The sequence below is a fragment of the Capsella rubella genome, unplaced genomic scaffold (genome assembly GCF_000375325.1).
Source record: "Capsella rubella cultivar Monte Gargano unplaced genomic scaffold, Caprub1_0 scaffold_3, whole genome shotgun sequence".
Lineage (NCBI taxonomy): Eukaryota > Viridiplantae > Streptophyta > Magnoliopsida > Brassicales > Brassicaceae > Capsella > Capsella rubella.
In genome coordinates this window covers 3,490,913-3,509,515 of record NW_006238921.1, presented here as the reverse complement: position 1 = coordinate 3,509,515, position 18,603 = coordinate 3,490,913, and the positions used below count along the sequence as shown (strand labels likewise).

The following is an 18,603-nucleotide window of genomic DNA, read 5'->3' as shown; positions in this document are numbered from 1 at the left end:
TTGTAACAAATCATTGATCAACTAGTTACATATTTTTTATTTAGATTTAGTTAACATACACTAACCAATAGACTTCTAAATTATTTTTCAATAATGACTTTCCCACTTTGAAGAAACAACCAGTTCTTCATATTTCTCTATGCTCATATTATTGGAGGAAACATTTTTACTGATCATTATTCATTTATAGTTTTATACAAGTAACGAAATGATTTCTTGTTTGTATTCTTTTAAAATGATTGGTAGAGTAACTAAGAAATATGTAAAGAAACGTGTTCAACGAGTGTGTTTGGTCGGGTGGTCATAAATTCATAATGCATCGCAAATCTTTCAGAACTCAGAACCAAGAAGACAAGCATATAAATGCATGATCACCTTCGCACGTGTCGTTCAGAGAGTCTCACGTAGAGCAGATTGGCCACATATAGGTTCATCTAGTCATGTGGCTTTGGTGGTGTACCCATGGCCATGACACGTTTCGATGTCTTACACTTCTAGTATAATAATAATACGTATGTTTTTGGGGGAATGTATTTGAAGAATTTTGGAATGATAGAAGAGTTTTAAATTGGTTTAAAAGATTGTGAATGAATATACAGTCTTGTAGCTTTATGTCGAGCAGCAACAGAAATTAAGCTATGATATTGTCAATTATGGTTCATTTCTTTTTCTTGCTCCTTTAAACACTTTGAAACCTAGAAACTAAAGAATTTGATAGGATTAAGAAACCTAACCACCTTTTTAGTGATAAAAAAGCAACTTTAATTTTGTCATAACTCTCTTTTTTGATATTTATGCAGAGTAAGGAAAATAAAGGCAAGCTTTTAATATTTAAAAGCTTCAAGCCTTGAACTATTACATCAAAAAGTTGATTGATTTACACAAGAACATACAAAAAGTTGATTACATAAACAAATAACAATGTACATAAGTGGATTACTGATGTGGTTCTCCACGATAATGACTCTTTAAGACAGCGACGCTTAATTCCTAATACTGCATACCGATACTGATATCATATATAGTATTACAGTTTTATATGATTTGTTAACATTTTTGAAAATCGTCTAAAGCTGGTGTAGACCACCATTATCGATACGTTGCTATATTTTATAGATAAGTGAGACACCCTTATGCAACCCACTGAGACTTAGAATTTGAACCCGAACCTGACCACAAGGCCAAGCCGAATTTTGAACTCACAAGTAAATAAATAATTTGTGTGAGGAAATTTGTGTTTTTCTTTTTTCAGTTTAGCTCGGTTTCCGTTCTTGTGTCATCCATAAGCTAATCGGAATGAACTATAAACTTCATACATATATTTATTCTGTTTAGAACCAAATTGAATATGTTGTTGACCAAAAAAATGGGTATATGTTCAAAAAGATGTGCCTGGACCAAAGATGAAACATGACCGACTCAAAATCTCTCACGGTTCATCTAAGAACCCATCCCAGCTTCTTACTACTTTACAACAAAAGCCAACAACTTCCCCAGCCACCTGGTTGTAACCCTTGTATTAGAAAAATAAAAAATCAAGCCTGTAAAGGTCTCATTGAAGCATGACAGAAAAACAATTTACATTACAAAAGCAACCGCTAAAGTTCTCTGAACCAGAGACTGATATTGTCTATAACTCACAAGAATCAACCGGCTTCATCAAACTTTGTAAACATTCAAAGAGACTTGTATACAAAAAGCTATCCTCACATCAAACTTATACAACACCTGCGAAAGAAGGAGAGTTACCAGTGGATTCGGATTCCATATCAAGCTTCTCGGTGTATTGACAGCGGAGATGGTGGAGTCAGAACAACCTCACTTTTATCTTCTTCTTTTACTCTAGGCGTCTGTACATTTGGACTATGTACCTCTTTCCAAAACCTGCTCGGGCTCGGAGAACTAGCTCCGCTCATGTTTTTGGGGGAGCTCCCGAGACCAAACCGAGGATCAAACACACCATCTTCACGAGGCAGAGGAGATACCATACTCTTCTCTTCAGCTCTTTGGCAGAATTTGTCTTCCACTATCTCATAAGAGTTTGCAGTCCGAACTTCTTGAGCTAAGGAGCACCAGCAACAGAATAACCAGAGCGCACAATCAGCAACCGCAGCTCTACCAAAGCAGAACTTATAACTCGGCAATTTGAATCTTTTCCTCATTTGAATTCTCCAGAATCCACCATAGAGCAAACCAAACACACAAAGAAGGATTCCAGATACACCAAGCGCCTCCCTAACTGTCTCATTATCGATATTAACCGCAGCTAAGTTGAATATAAAGAAAGGTGCCAAACAAAAGAGAATAAATGTCGCTATGTGAACATACATGTTCCCAAACCCAACTCTCTCCATGTTCCATCCAAAGACACAGAAAGTGCAGAAAAGAGAAAGATAAGCCAATGAAATATCATCCCAAATATCCAAAATCCCACCACTCCATTGAGGATTACTCACAGGAACCATTCCATCCCCAACCCCCGTGGAAGCAGAAGCAAACGAAAACCTCCTCTCTAGAGTAAACCGGCGATTCGTAGACCCTTCTTCACGCTGCAGTTGATTCTCCTCGTCTTCAATCGACTCATCATAATCTTTCCCAAGTGGACTTAATATAGTGTACAAACCCGCAACTGCAGGGGCTCCAATCGCGAAAGAGATACATACAGCGACTCCAATGGGAGGTCTCTCTGATCTCCTGTATCCAACATTAAGACCACAAAGAGCGTACTGAGCAAAACAATTCAAGTGAAGCAAAATGATAACAACCAATATATGCATCCATTCATTCGGCTTATAAGTCCCGTTCTTGCAATAAGCATTCCTAAGCTTTGTAATATCATCGCGCTTCCATCTACAGAGAAGCACTAAGTGATAAAACCGTTTCGGATGTTGATAAAGACACATCAAAGTAAACAACCCATTAAGGATCTGGTTGTTAACTTCAAACCAAGCATCTCTCTGAGACTTCTTAGGCAAAGCATGATTCAACATACCAGTCATAACCATGAAGAGAATAGCACCAGAGACTCCAACAACAAGTATCCACACAAAGAGAGCCATGTTTATAGGATTCCTAATCCATTCTTTCCCCATTTTCACCAGAGAACTCCAATCGATCTTCCGGTGAAGCACACCACTGATTCTTTCCCTGAAATTATGGCTGCTACCGCTACTTGAGCTGGTGACAGACCGTGAAACCTCGTCTCTGTTCTCAGCCATTTTCTTGAATTTAGCAGAAGGAGAACCAAATTTGAGAAGCTTGAGTCTACTAGAAGCATCAGGCAAAGCACCAAATGACCATCTCTTAGGTTTACCATCACCAATCAGAGTTCTTCGAGATGTAGAAAGATCAAGAGGACAAGGAGGAACACTAGCTTTACCAGAAGAACCATTAGATTCCTCAATCTCTGCTTTCAAATTCCCATCACAATTCGATCCCATTGTATATATATCTCTCTCTCTCTCTCTGATCAAATCTTGTGGAATAAAGCAGCTACTCTCAAAGGCATATATGCTGCTTTGCAAGCTTAAACATTGTTGGCAAAGAATATAAAACACAGAGAAAAAGAAGAAAAGATTCCTACTTGCCAATGAAGCTTCTCTCAGCACGTTGAAACCTCAGATTTGACTAAACAAAGATTGATACGAAAAGGAATCAAACCCTCAATTAGGAAACTCGTTGAATCGAATTTAAAAATGCCCCCCAAAATTCAATCCAGCTGCAGTTACAGAGACAAACAAACAAAAACCCAGAAAAATTTAGAAAGAAGCGTAACTGAGACCTAAGAATTTTCAAAAGAGGAAACTTTGAAGAAGAACCGATAAGCGTGTAATCAAAAGGTAAAGGCTTTTTGGTGTGAAATTGATGGAACGTAAGATTGGTCGTTGGGGAAGAACAAGTCTCAGATTCTTTTTTTTCCTCTCTTGGTAGCAGTTTAACTTAGCATTGATCAGGCCGCCATTATTGTCCCAATGCATTTTTATTAATAAAATCGCATTATTGGATTCGTTCGAAGTTTATGCATATAATTATTATTACTCACACACTGTTACAACTAATACGTTTTCCACATTGTACTTTGGATTTTTGATCATTGATACCTGATTAATAAAGTCCTTCCACCTTCCAAATGAAAGTATATATCATAAGTTTATAACAAGCTCGATTACAGCGAGATGCTCTCACATGTTAATGTGTGTTTTTATATATATTAACGTCAGAATCGAAGTCATCCCAGTAGACGAAGTTTTGGATTTGACCTCTGGAAAATACAATTTTCTTGAAAATGCATAATATCTATGGTGTTTGAAGTATAACCATCTTATCGTTCACGGTTTTTGTGTGTGTCGTGAGTAAACTTGTTTGTGGTTTAGTGTGATAGTGATATGGCTAGGCATGTGATGCATATACATCAGATAAGAGTTAATCCCATTTGTTTGATTAACCATGCGATCTGTCATGAGAACGAAATTTATGGTCTCATCAATATAGAGTGTATATAATAAATCAGTAATAATATTATCTTATTGTTCATTTCTCCAAAAGCTTCAATACAATAATGGTGAATATGTAAATAATGATAGAAACAAAATACGTAGTAGTATGTGTACTATGTAGAAGGCGAAGTGTAATCAGCGCATGTAATACGAGGAGAAGTCTTTTCGTAAACGAAAGTACGAAACATAAGAAGTGATATGTTTACCCCAAAAATTCATATTTTATTTGACTGGCCCACGCTGTCAAAATAAAAAAAAATTGACTGGCCCATTAATGTCCCTATTTGTATAATAATACCCAATAAAGCCCATATTTAACACTGATCCGAAAGTTTTAAGCGTTAGTGTTTGTCAGATGCAGACTTCATGTTGTTTCAGTGCCTTAAAAACGACGCAACGTTTTGAACCGAGATAGTAAAACGGCATCAATGGCGTGACCCACTGGGGATATTTGCATTTTTCTCTTTCTCCTTCTCTCAACGCTCTCTCTTGCTCCAAACGTATGAACCAGAACAAAGGCTTTTAGATAGTTCCGTGTTCGAACCCTAATTAATTATTCAATAAACCTCGGACATATAAATTAAAAAAGACGAATGCTTTTGTTCTCTTTGTTCAATCATCTTCCCAGTTTCTGATCCCGAAGAAACCCTAATTAAATTTATCATGGACTGCTCATGCAGTACTCGCTCTTCGTCTCTGCTCATCTCTTCCGAACCATCTTTTCGCTTCCCTCGCTCTAATTTTGCGTCGAATCTCAAATTTTTGGTTTGTTTAAGTATCCTTAGCTGTCCTGCTTTATCTTTGATTCGAAATCGATGGAGTATAGTTTTAAATTTCTGGGATTTTTTTTTTTCTTTTCCTTTCAGATACCGAAAGAGACGAAGCTTGTGAAGCAGCGTCTGGTAGTGAGGAGTTCTTCTGGGTCTGATGATCAAAACGGCGACCTTAATGGTTTCCCTCTCAAACCAAACAAACTCTTTGCGCAAGAGGTAAGCCTTTCAAATAGCTCTGGAACTAGAGAAGTCTCTGTTTTTTTTGGGTTTTTGGTTGATGAAAAAAGGAAATTTGATGAATTTATTGATTGTTGAATTTTAGGCGATTGGAGCTGAGTATGGAGAAGGGTTCGGGACTTTTAGACAGGATGGTCCTCTCAAAGTGGATGTGGTAAGAGCTACTAAAGCTATGAATGTTTTATCATTTGTTAAGAGTTTGATCAGAAGCTTCTTATGGAAATCTTGGGTTGTAGGTAACATGTGACTTCTCGGTTTTATTTTGCTTGTAAGTAGGATTTCTGGAATGAGAAATTGCAAGATGGGTTTCTTCAAAGAATACGTTACGCAATGAAACCAGATGAAGCCTATGGACTTATTTTCTCATGGGACAATGTTGTGGTAATTCCTTGACACCATCTTTATGTTTGCAAGTTTCTTAGTTTGAAGTTCTTGTTGCTCTTATAACTAGATTGCCTACGATAGCTTCTTCTTCTGGTGGGGCATGAGGATTTGTCTTGTTAATATTGGTTTTTAGTTTGTTTAGATGATGCCGCCCTATTATTTGGTAGTTCTAGGATAGAATTGTGTGGTCCTGGCATACTAGTTTAGGTATAGTTTCTTTTCTTCTTGTATGGCTTGAGGGTTTGACAAAAGTTATAGAATATAGTTGCTTCTTGAGATGATGCTTTTCCTGTTAGGTTTGTAAATCTCATGAGTTCTATAGTAGACTGACCTCATTTTTCCATTTATGGTTCAAACTTTGTAGGCTGATACTCGAAATCTTAAGTTGGAAGCTTGGAAGCAGCTCGCTTCAGAAGAAGGTAAGCTTTTATTGCTCTTTGCAGTTCTGCATTTAAACTTTTTACCACATGTAATGTACTTTTTGCATACATGTGAGTGGAAAGAGATCTCAAGCAATTCCTGCTAATATATGTTTAGTACTCCCCATGCACCCTTTTAAGGAATGTCAAGAGAGTGACCAAAGACATCAATGAACTCAAACGTTAGATTACCTTCTTGGCCGCAAGTGTTTGTCTTGCATTTTTCTTGTACGTTAGTTGTTAATATAGTGTCTAGTGACATGTAATTTGCATTTTTCTAGTACAAATTCAGTGTCTCCTAGTACTAATAATAACATGTGAAGAAGTATGTCACATAGTTGTCTTGTTATGTAGAGGTCTGATATGTGAACTGCTCTATTAAGATAATATCGTGTGTTTGGTCTTTATGGTTTAAAACTTCAAAGGCATTGCTTTTATCTTTCTTATATCTAACAATCCATTTCTCAAATTAGATATGTACATGAATTTGTTTGGCAGGAAAAGAAATTGTAGTGGAGGGTGATATCCAAAGACTGATACTTTATGCTGGCGCTGACCATGTGCTGAGTAAGGTTTGATCTTTCTGCTCTCAGTTGCCATATTCTTGGATATGTAATTCTAAACAAGCAATGTCATATATGTTCTTGTGAATCTCTTATCTCATAGTATTCATTTACATTTACGAGTTAGGCCTAACAAGCTTTATGTGTCTGCTAGATCCATTCAGAAGGAAAGGGGTTTATTCTAATCACGGTTGATTCCAAAAAATTTCAGGTGTTGTTCTGGGAGAAAACGCAAAGCAAAATCGACAGATTGAAACTCAGGCTATCGGAAATATATTGTGATAATCTTCACAGAGTAAGTTCTTTCTTTATCAATCTTTGCTTCACGAAGATGCTGTTATTTTTTAGTTTCCTGAGTTTTTTTTTGCTATCTATATCTCAGCTCACAGAACCAAAAGAGGGACTTAGAGATTGGCTGGATGCTGTCTCAACTGCTCGCATTCCCTGTGCTGTTGTCTCAAATCTTGATCGAAAAACCATGATTAGTGCCCTTGAACGGATGGGACTTCAAACGTATTTCCAGGCGAGTAATAGGCTTTAGAGAATCATTTCCAGTTTTGCATATGAATGGTTATATTTGCTGATTACTTGTATTCATATTCTATTTCAGGCAGTGGTTTCCGAGGAAGATGGTATGGAATCAATAGCTCACAGATTTCTTTCCGCAGCTGTGAAGGTACTATCACAATTAAATTCTGAATCCTAGCAAATTTATGAGAATCGTTGGTGAAGGATTACAAACTTTTACGCAGTTGGATAGAAAACCGTCGAAATGTGTTGTGTTTGAGGATGACCCTCGGGGTATTACCGCTGCTCATAACTGTACAATGATGGCAGTTGGATTAATCGGTGCTCATCGGGCGTAAGTATAGAACTTAGTTTTTCTCCATCTTTGGGAACCAGAAGCAGTCTGGCATCTAACATTATCAAAAACAAATTTGCAGGTATGATCTGGTTCAGGCTGATCTTGCAGTTGGAAACTTCTACGAACTATCAGTGATAAACCTCAGAAGATTATTTGCGAACAAAGGATCTACATTTATGGAGCACGAGAAACAAATCATAGAAAAATCGCCGCCCAAAAGAAAGCTAACCATTGATACCATATTCTAAAAGCATTGGACCGCAAGCATATAGTAGTTAGGTTAGGTTTATAATCTCTTAAAGCTCTTGTCTTATTATGGCTATACATGTTTGATACCAGACGCAAACCATATCATATCTGTTGGGTGATATATCGAGCTTATTGTCATCACCATATTTTCTTGGGGTTTTTTTTTGGGTGTAACAAAGATCAATGTTGTTGGATTTTTCTGAGAAAGCGATGGGAAAGTGGACCCAAGAAAACATTCTTGGAGCTTCGGACAATGGCATCAATGGTGGGCTGTTGAAACGAATCAGATACTTTCAAAGTAGAAACCCAAAAGACGAAACTGAAACAGTGACTGGTAAGGCGAAGTGATGAAACTGAAACTTACCCATTTGTGTTTCAGTATTGCCTAGCTATATATTTTCATCATGTCTCATTCAATTAGTAGACAATATCAAAATAGGTTAAGAATAGGCATCAAAATGAAGAAACAAATGGCAAAATTATATTATAAGTTACCATTATTATTTTTCCGGAATTATATTGTATCAAATTACTAACAAAACTAAGTACAATGTAGAAACTACATGCATATATATATTTGTAGGTCGAATTATGAAGAGAATAAAAATAAAAGAGGATTTACTTTTTGGGAAATGGATAAGTGGAGCAATTTGATTGTTACAAGTAAATCCAAAAGGACCTTTGGATTCAATTTTTGCGAATTTGATTGACATGTGCCCTATTAATTGTACTCCACAGAATCGCATAAATCGCTAAACTTTTATAACGTTATCTCTTAATTATTTAGTTAATGAATGCTTTTTTTTTTTGTTTAACTCATTCCACATTTTATTGGGTGGGAGGTTTTTCTCTTTCTTTTATATTAAAAAAGAAAAAAGAAAAAGTGGGGGGTCTCTCTATGTACTAATCATAATCAGAATGTTCTTTGAGAGACTTATTCTTTGTTCCATTGTCCATAAACCTAAACTTGTAATGATTAGATTTCCCAATTGTCATTAGCTAGCTAGCTATTAGCCTTTCTTGTATTTTTTTTCCTTTTTAATGCATTGAAAAATAGTTTTGAACATAACTAGTCCAATGAATTTGGTTTAGTGGTGATTAGAATACAAGTTTAGTTTTCTATCAAAAGGATAATCATTTCCATATGTTTTACACAAATTTAAAATTTCTTTTGATTTCGAAATGTTTCCCTTTTGTATCGTATAAATATTCCATATTACTTGTGGATATTTTTATCAAAGTTCTCATCCGACAAAATGAACATTTCAGTATAGTGGTTTTCCTAAGATAATTAACGAAACTAATTAAAATGATATCATGTTAATGACACGTTTCTCCTAAGCAATCAAAGTAAGATACGATCACTAGCTAGAATAAAGGAAGGGGGAAAAAAAAAAGTAGATGCAAATACGAAAGTTAGGACTTAAGAATTTGAAATTTGTTGTACTCACCCAATTGGATCAGTGCTTATCTTAATTTATTCTCATATGAATTTTAATGGGTGTGGTTATATGTAATGCGACTTTTAAACGAATTTGTCCAAACAAACAAAAACATAACACACACACAACAAAGGGTCCACTTAATTCTCCCTAGCCAGCAAAAACGTTGATCTTGACATATAAAAAAAGGATAAATATGAAATGAATTAAAATGCTGATCATCATCCACATTATTATTTCTTGTAACAATTTGTAGTTAGCTTTTTCCCCTTTCTTTGTCATACCTTATAATAAAGAACCAACTTGCATAATATACATGCAGAAGTGGATATCTTTGTTTGTAGATACCAATACAATCATATAGTACAAATCTACAACAAAGTAATACACCGAGTTTTGTATGAAAAACACCCTAACGAAGCATGTATATATGTTTTTGATAAAAGTTTGTGATCCATTGTGTTTTGTTTGAACCTTATATATAATATCCTAACGAATCTATGTGATGTGGAAACAATATGATAGGGTTAAACCCTAGATATACGTTTCTGATAAAGGTTTGATCCATTGTGTTTTGTTTGAACTCTTTATAATATCCTAACGAATCATTGTGATATGAAGGTTAAAACCCTAGTTATACGTTTTTGACTGAAGTTTTGATCAACTGTGTTTTTTTTTAACCCTCTCTCTATATGTATATATATATAGGTTTCATATATATTAGAAAATACTTTTCAAAGAAAGAGAGATATTTGGTTAAGTCAAATAATCCAACTAACACACACGCATGAGGACAAGATGTTGCTTGTGTTGCCTACACACTTTAGAGACAAATTGGATCAAAAGTCGTCTAGAAACCCGATTAAATTTTCAAAATCCTAATGAAAAGTGTAGTATTTTCAATTACAATTGATTCATCATTACATTTCTTACTTAAGAATATTTGTTTTAGCCGTAAGCTACCGAGTACAACGAACCAATTTCGAATCTAATAAATGGTGTGGCCAAAAAAGTCTTGAAAAATAGTTGTCTGTATCATTGCTTATTTAAAATATTCACAAAAAAATGTTAATGATTAACAAGTGACAAGTAATGTATTTAATATGAATTTTCAGTGGGTTTATTTTTTTTCAGAAAAAGAAGAAAGTTGAAACACCATAGGGGTAGAAAAACAAAAGTAGAGGACAACACTTTGCCACTAATCACTTTGGTTTGGCCAACTCCATCATCAGAAAAGTTCAAACCCCTCCACTGATTATTAAACTTTCTATAATTTCCCTAAATCCACTGCATCTAATCACTTTGGTTTGGCCAACTCCATCTTCGTTTCAAAATTATATTCACACACACACTTCACTCCCCAAATCCACTGCATCTAATCATAGGTTAACATAAATGCACATATACTTGCATGAAACAGTAGCTGCTTAACATGTGTGTAATTTTTAACCGAATGAATGAATGAATTAAGCTAAATATTGATCTAGTTAGATATAGTAGGAAAACAAACAATTAATATATAATAAAAAAAAACAATTAATATATTTTTTTTTTCTCGTTTTAAATCTGTTTTATTCGAAAAGAGGAAACGACCAACAAATAAAATGTTGCAGGAAGACTTTGTTGAAAAGTCCTCTAAAGTGACTGATTGAGCCCAAACTCTCCATTATGCTTCCATTTTGTCCTTTTCTTTCATATTCATATATATCATGTAATACCTTGATTTTTTATTTTCCGAAAATATAGAGAAAGTTAAATATAAATTATTTGAATAACTACTTTGATAATCCTAATATTGATATGCCACACAAAGGAGAAAAAAAAAACTTTAGTATTCTTCTTCTTCTTCTTTTGACTTGTCCATAAATTTTATCATCTTCGTATTCAGCTATACCACCTATAAAGAATACAAACATAGAAGCAAAAAAAAAAAGAGAGAGAGAGAAGGAAATTTCGAAGAGAAAATGTAACGAAAAAGATGAAAAATGAAGAAGAGAAAGATTCATATGATAGTGCCTTGTTGGTTGTCAAAAATCATGTGGGAGACGAACAATAAACTGACAGCGCAAAAAGAGTGGTCGAACCATATATACTTTCTCATGAAAACTTCTTTTTTTTTTAATTTATATATGTCGTTTCTATTTTTCTATTTTTTTTTTTTTTAATTGCTTAATGAGACTTTTCATAATGCTTCTATAAAAAAAACGATAATGCTTAATTCTAACGAAAAATACAATAAGGAAGGACCTACGAAGTTACGATAGATATATATACTGTACTTGTTACTGTTATCCAAATAGGAAGAAAAAAGAACCGAAAGAAATAGGATTTGTAAGTTGGGAAATATACAAAGTGGAAACATGTCGAATTGTGTTCCTTTTACCGACCCAAACTACTCTCTTGTGTTTTTTAAGTCGTGGGGGTGGTCGGTTTATTTTTTATTCTTTTGCTTTGGAGTTTTAAAATTTGTAAGCTTTCAATGTAAACTATGATAATCTGATGTTGCATCTTATGATCGTATAACTCGTAGGTATTTTATCATTCGCAAAAATGATACAATTAGTAATCATCAGTGCAGTATAAACAGTCAGACAAAACAAAATGCTACGAGGAGTTTTTAAAACTAGAGAAACGTAATAATGAAGATTACAGGATATTGTGTCACGAACCTTCTAATTATAAATTGAGTTTATAAGAAAAATAACAAAAAAAATCAATTCACTATCCGTATAGTTTTTTTTTCCACTATTATAATTGGGATCATCAAGAATAAGGTTTGAACGGCATTATGTTTCTAACAATAAGCTAAAAACATTACACCAAAACATAAACATAACCAAATTAGTGACAAAATGGCAGACAACTATTTTGATGGGTGTCTTATATTTTTTTTTTGTTGACGGTATTGATGGATAAATGATAAATTCGACTATACATATGAGGAATCGACTTTTAGAATAATTTTTTACATTGACTATCACTTACACATATATAAATCTCTTGTATATATATATATATATCTTTATTAGTACATCAATGTATACAGAGAATGATTCTAATCCACAAGGAATAATCACATCTCCTGCTAGCCGTATGCGAGACCTTGATGGTCTCTTTGTTCTGCATTACCATATCCCTCCAATCTTTTTAATTACTTTACAAAACACATCTTTGCTTCATTTTTGCTTATTCATCTTTTACTTTATTAACAAAAGCTAATGGAGTTTCATAACACTCAAACTAAGTACAATCGCCTTTTGCTTGTTGTTTTAAATCTATTGAATGAATAGTACGATCGATGATCTAGAAACCAACCCTTTAGTTATGTGGACGAGATGAAAAATTATCAGACAAAGGTGGTGGAGCCGTTGGATTATTATATATGATCGAGAAAACATAAATATGTCTGAACCCTTCTTCACCCAAAACTCAAACAATATATAAACTCAAACTGTTGTCCATACAAGTGGGTGAAATGCATTTATTAATTGCAAAATTCATTACTCCAAAAGCAAATATGACTCTCCAATGAGGGCATCTCCTCACGTGAAGTCGGCCACCACCAATCTATTTTTTTGTCCAATTATTGATACTATAAATTTTACAAACCAATACATGAACGTTTGAAAATATATATATTTGGACTAGTTAAGATGGTAAAACTAACGAAACTATTTCAAAGAGTTCCTTTCTCTTCTTTTAAAATATCTATCACAAGTCTAGAACTTTGTGTTGCGATAAGAGTTACCTACTTGTGAGGGATACTATATAGCAACTAGCTAAGAAATGTCACTAAAACATGATTTAGGACTTGTACAAAAATATCTCGTCCATGCATCGATGAAACTTTATATAATCTTCGTCTACTTCGTGATGAAGCGAGACGCCCTTTGTGTTCTGTTTCCTTGTGCCACACAATATCATGACCTAATTCTGTAAACTTTCCATATATAAACACATCGTCTAGTTTCTTTTAAGCGGTTGGAAATGTGAACGTCTTCGTTACATATATAAATTAAAGCCTCCACGACGACTACAAATCCATTATTATTACTACTATATGTCTATATATGTCTTCGATTTTCCGATTTATCCTTCGTCGTGATCCTCATCATCATCGTATATGGCATAAGGTAAAATAACCATATCATTGTTTTATGTTTACGTTCCTTATGTAGTAGGTTTTGGAAATAAATACAGCGGCCTATGCAAATAAATTGAAATCGATAAGAGTAGTTGGTTGTAGCTTTGTATAAGTTGTTGATGATAGTGAGACCCAAACAATAAATTAACATTGGCACTCATTACAAAGACACACTTACAAATGGTATGGTCCCCGAAAGATATCTCACACGTTCAAAATCTACATTAATTTTGTTCTCCTTCAAATATATTATTTATCATCCTATCATTTATTAATGAATCAAAATATTTTTTTAGGTTTTTGATCGAAATGGCTAGCTACACATGAGACATATGGTATATTAATTCTCTTTACGTACCAAATACTACCATTTATATATTAACAAGCCTAAAATTGATCGTGGACAATATCAATACTAAATATTCTGTATTGTATTAAGTAATTACAGACTTGAGTTTTTCATTTTTATTTATGTCCACGTGCTGCTGAAAATAGAAATATGAATGAAGATACTTTATATAATTTATATTTATGTCTATTTCTGATGATCTTCTTGTCTATCACCAATATCTGCTAATTAGTATTGTTTATTTGGATTGTCGTTTAAAAAAATAAATGTTAGTGTAGTTTTATGAGATTATGTTTTTGAAAGCAAGGTACGTAGGATTAAATAAAGTAATCCACTCGAACTCGATCATCGTAGTCAAACCGATATCTTTGACTTCCCCACCAACATATTGGAGTTAAACGATTGATTACTCAAATCAAACCATATGATCCACTTAAATCCTAAATGATCAATTCTCATATATATGATACCAAAGAAAAAGAAAAAAAAAAACGCTGTAATTAATTCACTCGTAAGGCGGCCTTTGAACATGATGATCTCTACTACTACAACAAAATTTCAATTTTGCAAGAAAAAAAAATGAGCTTTCAAAACCAAACAACATATCGTGTTTTTATTACGAAACTATAGTATGTATTAGAGATAACTCAAGACATCCAAATTAGAAAATATTGGATATAGACATCTACTTAAAAAGAAGTTGAGGGGTCAAAGTCAATTGGTCAAATATATAATATGAGTTAGTTAAGAGTTGTTCACATTTGTTATTTTGTAAATCCAACTTTGTAACGTGACCTTCTTGGCCGCAATTGCGTGTAGTTGCCACATATCCCATACACACCATAATCATATTATACAATTTAAAAATCTTTCTACGTATTTATATACTGATCACCACTATATATATAAAATAAAAAAATCTAATACAAAGCCACAGTACTTAATTTTCACTCAAACCTATAAAAACGTGTGAATACATGGGATAGTAATTAAAAGAATCCTGAACAAATTCAATAAGTCAGAGATAAATATTACAAAAACTGTTGTTACAGAGAAAATGAAAAACAAAAAAAAGGGTGAGAAAGAATCGCGGACACATGGTTACATGTGAGATACTTCTCTTCTAAAAAGATCCCATTCCTCTATAACCAGAATCTTTCCTCTTTCTCTAATCATATCAAAAGCTCCCTTAATCTCCTCTCCCCTCCTATACAGCCTGTATATAATATACATATATATATATATATATATCAAGTAACCCTGTTCTCTCTTTCACTAGATTACAAAACCATTTTCTTTTACTTGTGTCTGTGCGAGCGAGTGATCTCTCTAATGGAGCAACAACTACCTTCTTCTACTAGTACTACTAGACCCAACAAGCCCAAGCTACTTAACCGGCTCAACACCTACGTCGGTTCCAGCCGGGTTGGCAAACGCTTCAAACTCTCCGAGCGTAATTCAACTTTCACCACCGAGCTCCGCGCTGGTACTGCCACTTTCTTAACCATGGCTTATATCCTCGCCGTCAACGCTTCCATCCTCTCTGATTCCGGTGGTACTTGCTCTGTTTCTGATTGCATCCCTCTCTGCTCTGACCCTACGATCAACCCTTCTCAGTGTACCGGACCGGGTCTTCGATTACTCCAACCAGACGTTTCCTGTAAATTCAACCCGGTTAATCCCGGTTATGCCGCATGCGTTGAAGGGATTCGAAAGGATCTTATCGTCGCCACCGTAGCTGCGTCGCTGATCGGCTGTGTAATCATGGGATTCATGGCGAATCTCCCGTTGGCTTTAGCTCCGGGAATGGGAACTAACGCTTATTTCGCTTACACCGTCGTCGGGTTTCACGGATCCGGTTCAATCTCCTACCGGACTGCACTCGCCGCCGTGTTCATCGAAGGCTTGATATTTCTCTTCATTTCCGCCATAGGTTTCAGAGCAAAGCTCGCCAAACTCGTTCCTAAACCGGTCAGAATCAGCTCCTCAGCCGGAATCGGGCTTTTCCTCGCTTTCATCGGTTTACAAAACAATCAAGGAATCGGTTTAGTCGGTTACAGTCCATCAACTCTCGTCACTCTAGCCGCTTGTCCAAGCTCAGCCCGAGTATCGTTAGCTCCCGTTATAACGTCGGCTAACGGAACCGTCAGTCTACTCGCCGGGGGATCAGTTTCCGGCGATATTATGTGCCTTCACGGACGAATGGAGAGTCCGACGTTCTGGTTAGGAATAGTCGGATTCGTGATCATAGCTTATTGTTTGGTGAAGAACGTTAAAGGAGCTATGATCTACGGGATCGTCTTCGTGACGGCGATCTCGTGGTTCCGTAACACCGAGGTAACGGCGTTTCCGAACACATCGGCAGGAAATGCCGCTCACGATTATTTCAAAAAGATCGTCGATGTACACGTCATTAAACACACCGCCGGAGCTTTGAGCTTCTCCGGGATAAACAAGGGACATTTCTGGGAAGCTCTGGTGACATTCCTCTACGTAGATATTTTAGATACAACGGGGACGCTTTACTCCATGGCTAGATTCGCCGGATTCGTAGACGAGAACGGAGATTTCGCCGGACAGTATTTCGCGTTTATGTCCGATGCGTCAGCGATTGTGATCGGATCGTTGCTCGGAACATCTCCGGTGACGGTATTCATCGAATCGTCGACGGGGATACGAGAAGGAGGTAGGACGGGGCTAACAGCGATCACGGTGGCTGTTTATTTCTTCTTGGCTATGTTCTTTACGCCGCTGCTAGCTTCGATTCCGGCTTGGGCGGTTGGTCCGCCCTTGATATTAGTGGGAGTGATGATGATGAAATCGGTGACGGAGATCGATTGGGAAGATATGAGGGAAGCGATTCCGGCATTCGTGACGATGATTCTGATGCCATTGACTTACTCCGTCGCGTATGGATTGATCGGAGGGATCGGGAGCTACGTCGTGCTGCATCTATGGGATTGGGGAGAAGAAGGTTTGGTGAAATTAGGGTTTTTGAAAAGGAAAGTTGAAGAAGAAGATAATAATGGAGTTGTCAAAGCTAGTGAAAGTGATACTACCGTTTAGGATTTTTTTTTCACATTTTTGTTACTATTGTTTTTTAGATTTCTTTCTTAGGAAGAAAAGACAGGTGATTGCATTATTGATTTATTTCTCTTGTAGAGTTTTTGAAAAGACAAGTGTAAAAATGTGAGGGGAGAGAAATAAAGTAAACTGTGGAAATTGGAGACAATGGCAAGGTCAGGCATTTGAGCTTAGTTTTTGAAAAATGGCTTCAGTTGGATTACTCCAAACTGATAACAACTTCATTGAAAAAGAATTGAAAGGTTCAATACAGAAACGAATAAAAGGCAAAACCCCAAAAGGAGTCAAGGAGGCACTTCTCTTCTCTTAGTTAATCTGAATCGAGAAAGTAAAATAAGAAGAAGCCTATGGAACTGTGTATATGATAGAACAAAAATGAACTTCTCCGACTGATTGAAGTTAGGAGTCCTGATCTAGGACTCGGTTTGCTCTCTCAAACGCCTGATGGTACTCCTAACTGTCACAGCACTAGCTGTGTTCATTGTGTATGCACCGCCTGCTTTCACTTTCCCGCAATCTTTGCAACCCCAAATGCCAACAGCTTTCCTCTTCACGGCGTACTGCAGCAAACATCAACAAAACCAAAAGTCTTCTTAGAAAATGCAACAAACAACTCAAAGAGCTTTGCAGACTGAAAGCCTTATGAATTCAATGTCAATGTTTTTACTCAGGAGATGGTAATGAGCGTACCTTTCCGCAGAACTCGCAGAAGTACTTGCTGTGTTGACTCACTTCCATCTTCTTGATCTGCTTCCTAAGACTGGCACCATATCGTGTACCTTTTGCATAACAAATTCAACAGATTCAGATTGAGAATCCAAACAATTAGAATAGAGATGTTCAACATCTTTGTTCCTGATCAGATACTAATGCTTCTAACCATGGAAACAAGACATCTTTCAACATATGAATCAAAAGAATTCAAAAGTTCCATACTTTAAAGAAAATGATATAGCCAATTCTAACAAAGTTTAGGCTTTCAACACATAAATCGATAGAATTCTCTAGTTGCATACTTTAAAGCAAATACTATAGTCAAGGATGGGTTTCTGAATACTCACCATATTTGCCGACAATTCCAGCCTTCTTCGTCCTCTTGGTCTGAAATTCAAAAAGACAGATAAGTTGCAAGAATGACAAAAACCTAAAACAATCGCGGACACTGTAATTGAAACCAGATTTTCTGGGAGATGGAACAATCGAGTACAAAATCTAGCAATAACAGTTCACATAATCACACGACCTGAGTATATCTAATATAATGATCTAGAATTATGAAACCAGATTACTGGGAGATGCAACAAGTTCGCAATAAAAGTTCACTGAATCCCTCTACTATCTCCAAATAAACAAATTGAAATCTCTCTATCTAATGATCAAGAACAATGAAATATACATAGTTTAAAATCGGAGAGATTCAATTCAGGCACACGACACAGAAGATTAACTCACCATTTTCGCCGGCTTAGTGAGGAGACGATGGGAAAGCTCCGGCGAAGAAGGAGAGGGGTAGGTTTTGCTCGTTTCAATAAATATACATGCAGGTGAAATTAGGGTTTATTCAATGGGCTATAATCTATTAATTAAAAAGCCCATAA

The 18,603-nt window shown here is 35.7% G+C and overlaps 4 protein-coding genes across 4 annotated transcripts; 2 read left to right on the top strand and 2 right to left on the bottom strand.

The window, feature by feature from the left end:
- Window positions 1-1,526: 1,526 nt before the first annotated feature.
- LOC17891681 lies at window positions 1,527-3,948 on the bottom strand. The gene has a single exon (XM_006297293.2). It carries the CDS (start codon window positions 3,438-3,440, stop codon window positions 1,770-1,772), a length of 1,671 nt encoding a protein of 556 aa, XP_006297355.1. The 5' UTR covers window positions 3,441-3,948; the 3' UTR covers window positions 1,527-1,769.
- A 1,044-nt stretch (window positions 3,949-4,992) lies between these two features.
- Window positions 4,993-8,182, top strand: LOC17890778. Its single transcript, XM_006297909.2, has 11 exons — window positions 4,993-5,261; window positions 5,363-5,485; window positions 5,592-5,660; window positions 5,783-5,887; window positions 6,255-6,309; window positions 6,808-6,881; window positions 7,084-7,167; window positions 7,255-7,395; window positions 7,483-7,548; window positions 7,625-7,734; window positions 7,817-8,182. Exons 1-11 carry the CDS (start codon window positions 5,160-5,162, stop codon window positions 7,983-7,985), a joined length of 1,098 nt encoding a protein of 365 aa, XP_006297971.1. The 5' UTR covers window positions 4,993-5,159; the 3' UTR covers window positions 7,986-8,182.
- A 6,666-nt stretch (window positions 8,183-14,848) lies between these two features.
- Window positions 14,849-17,153, top strand: LOC17893167 (adenine/guanine permease AZG1). The gene has a single exon (XM_006299751.2). It carries the CDS (start codon window positions 15,254-15,256, stop codon window positions 16,985-16,987), a length of 1,734 nt encoding a protein of 577 aa, XP_006299813.1. The 5' UTR covers window positions 14,849-15,253; the 3' UTR covers window positions 16,988-17,153.
- Window positions 17,154-17,185: 32 nt separating this feature from the next.
- LOC17891044 (60S ribosomal protein L37a-1) lies at window positions 17,186-18,527 on the bottom strand. Its single transcript, XM_006298818.2, has 4 exons — window positions 18,458-18,527; window positions 18,067-18,106; window positions 17,696-17,784; window positions 17,186-17,565 (listed from the first exon to the last, which is right to left on the bottom strand). Exons 1-4 carry the CDS (start codon window positions 18,458-18,460, stop codon window positions 17,419-17,421), a joined length of 279 nt encoding a protein of 92 aa, XP_006298880.1. The 5' UTR covers window positions 18,461-18,527; the 3' UTR covers window positions 17,186-17,418.
- Window positions 18,528-18,603: the final 76 nt, after the last annotated feature.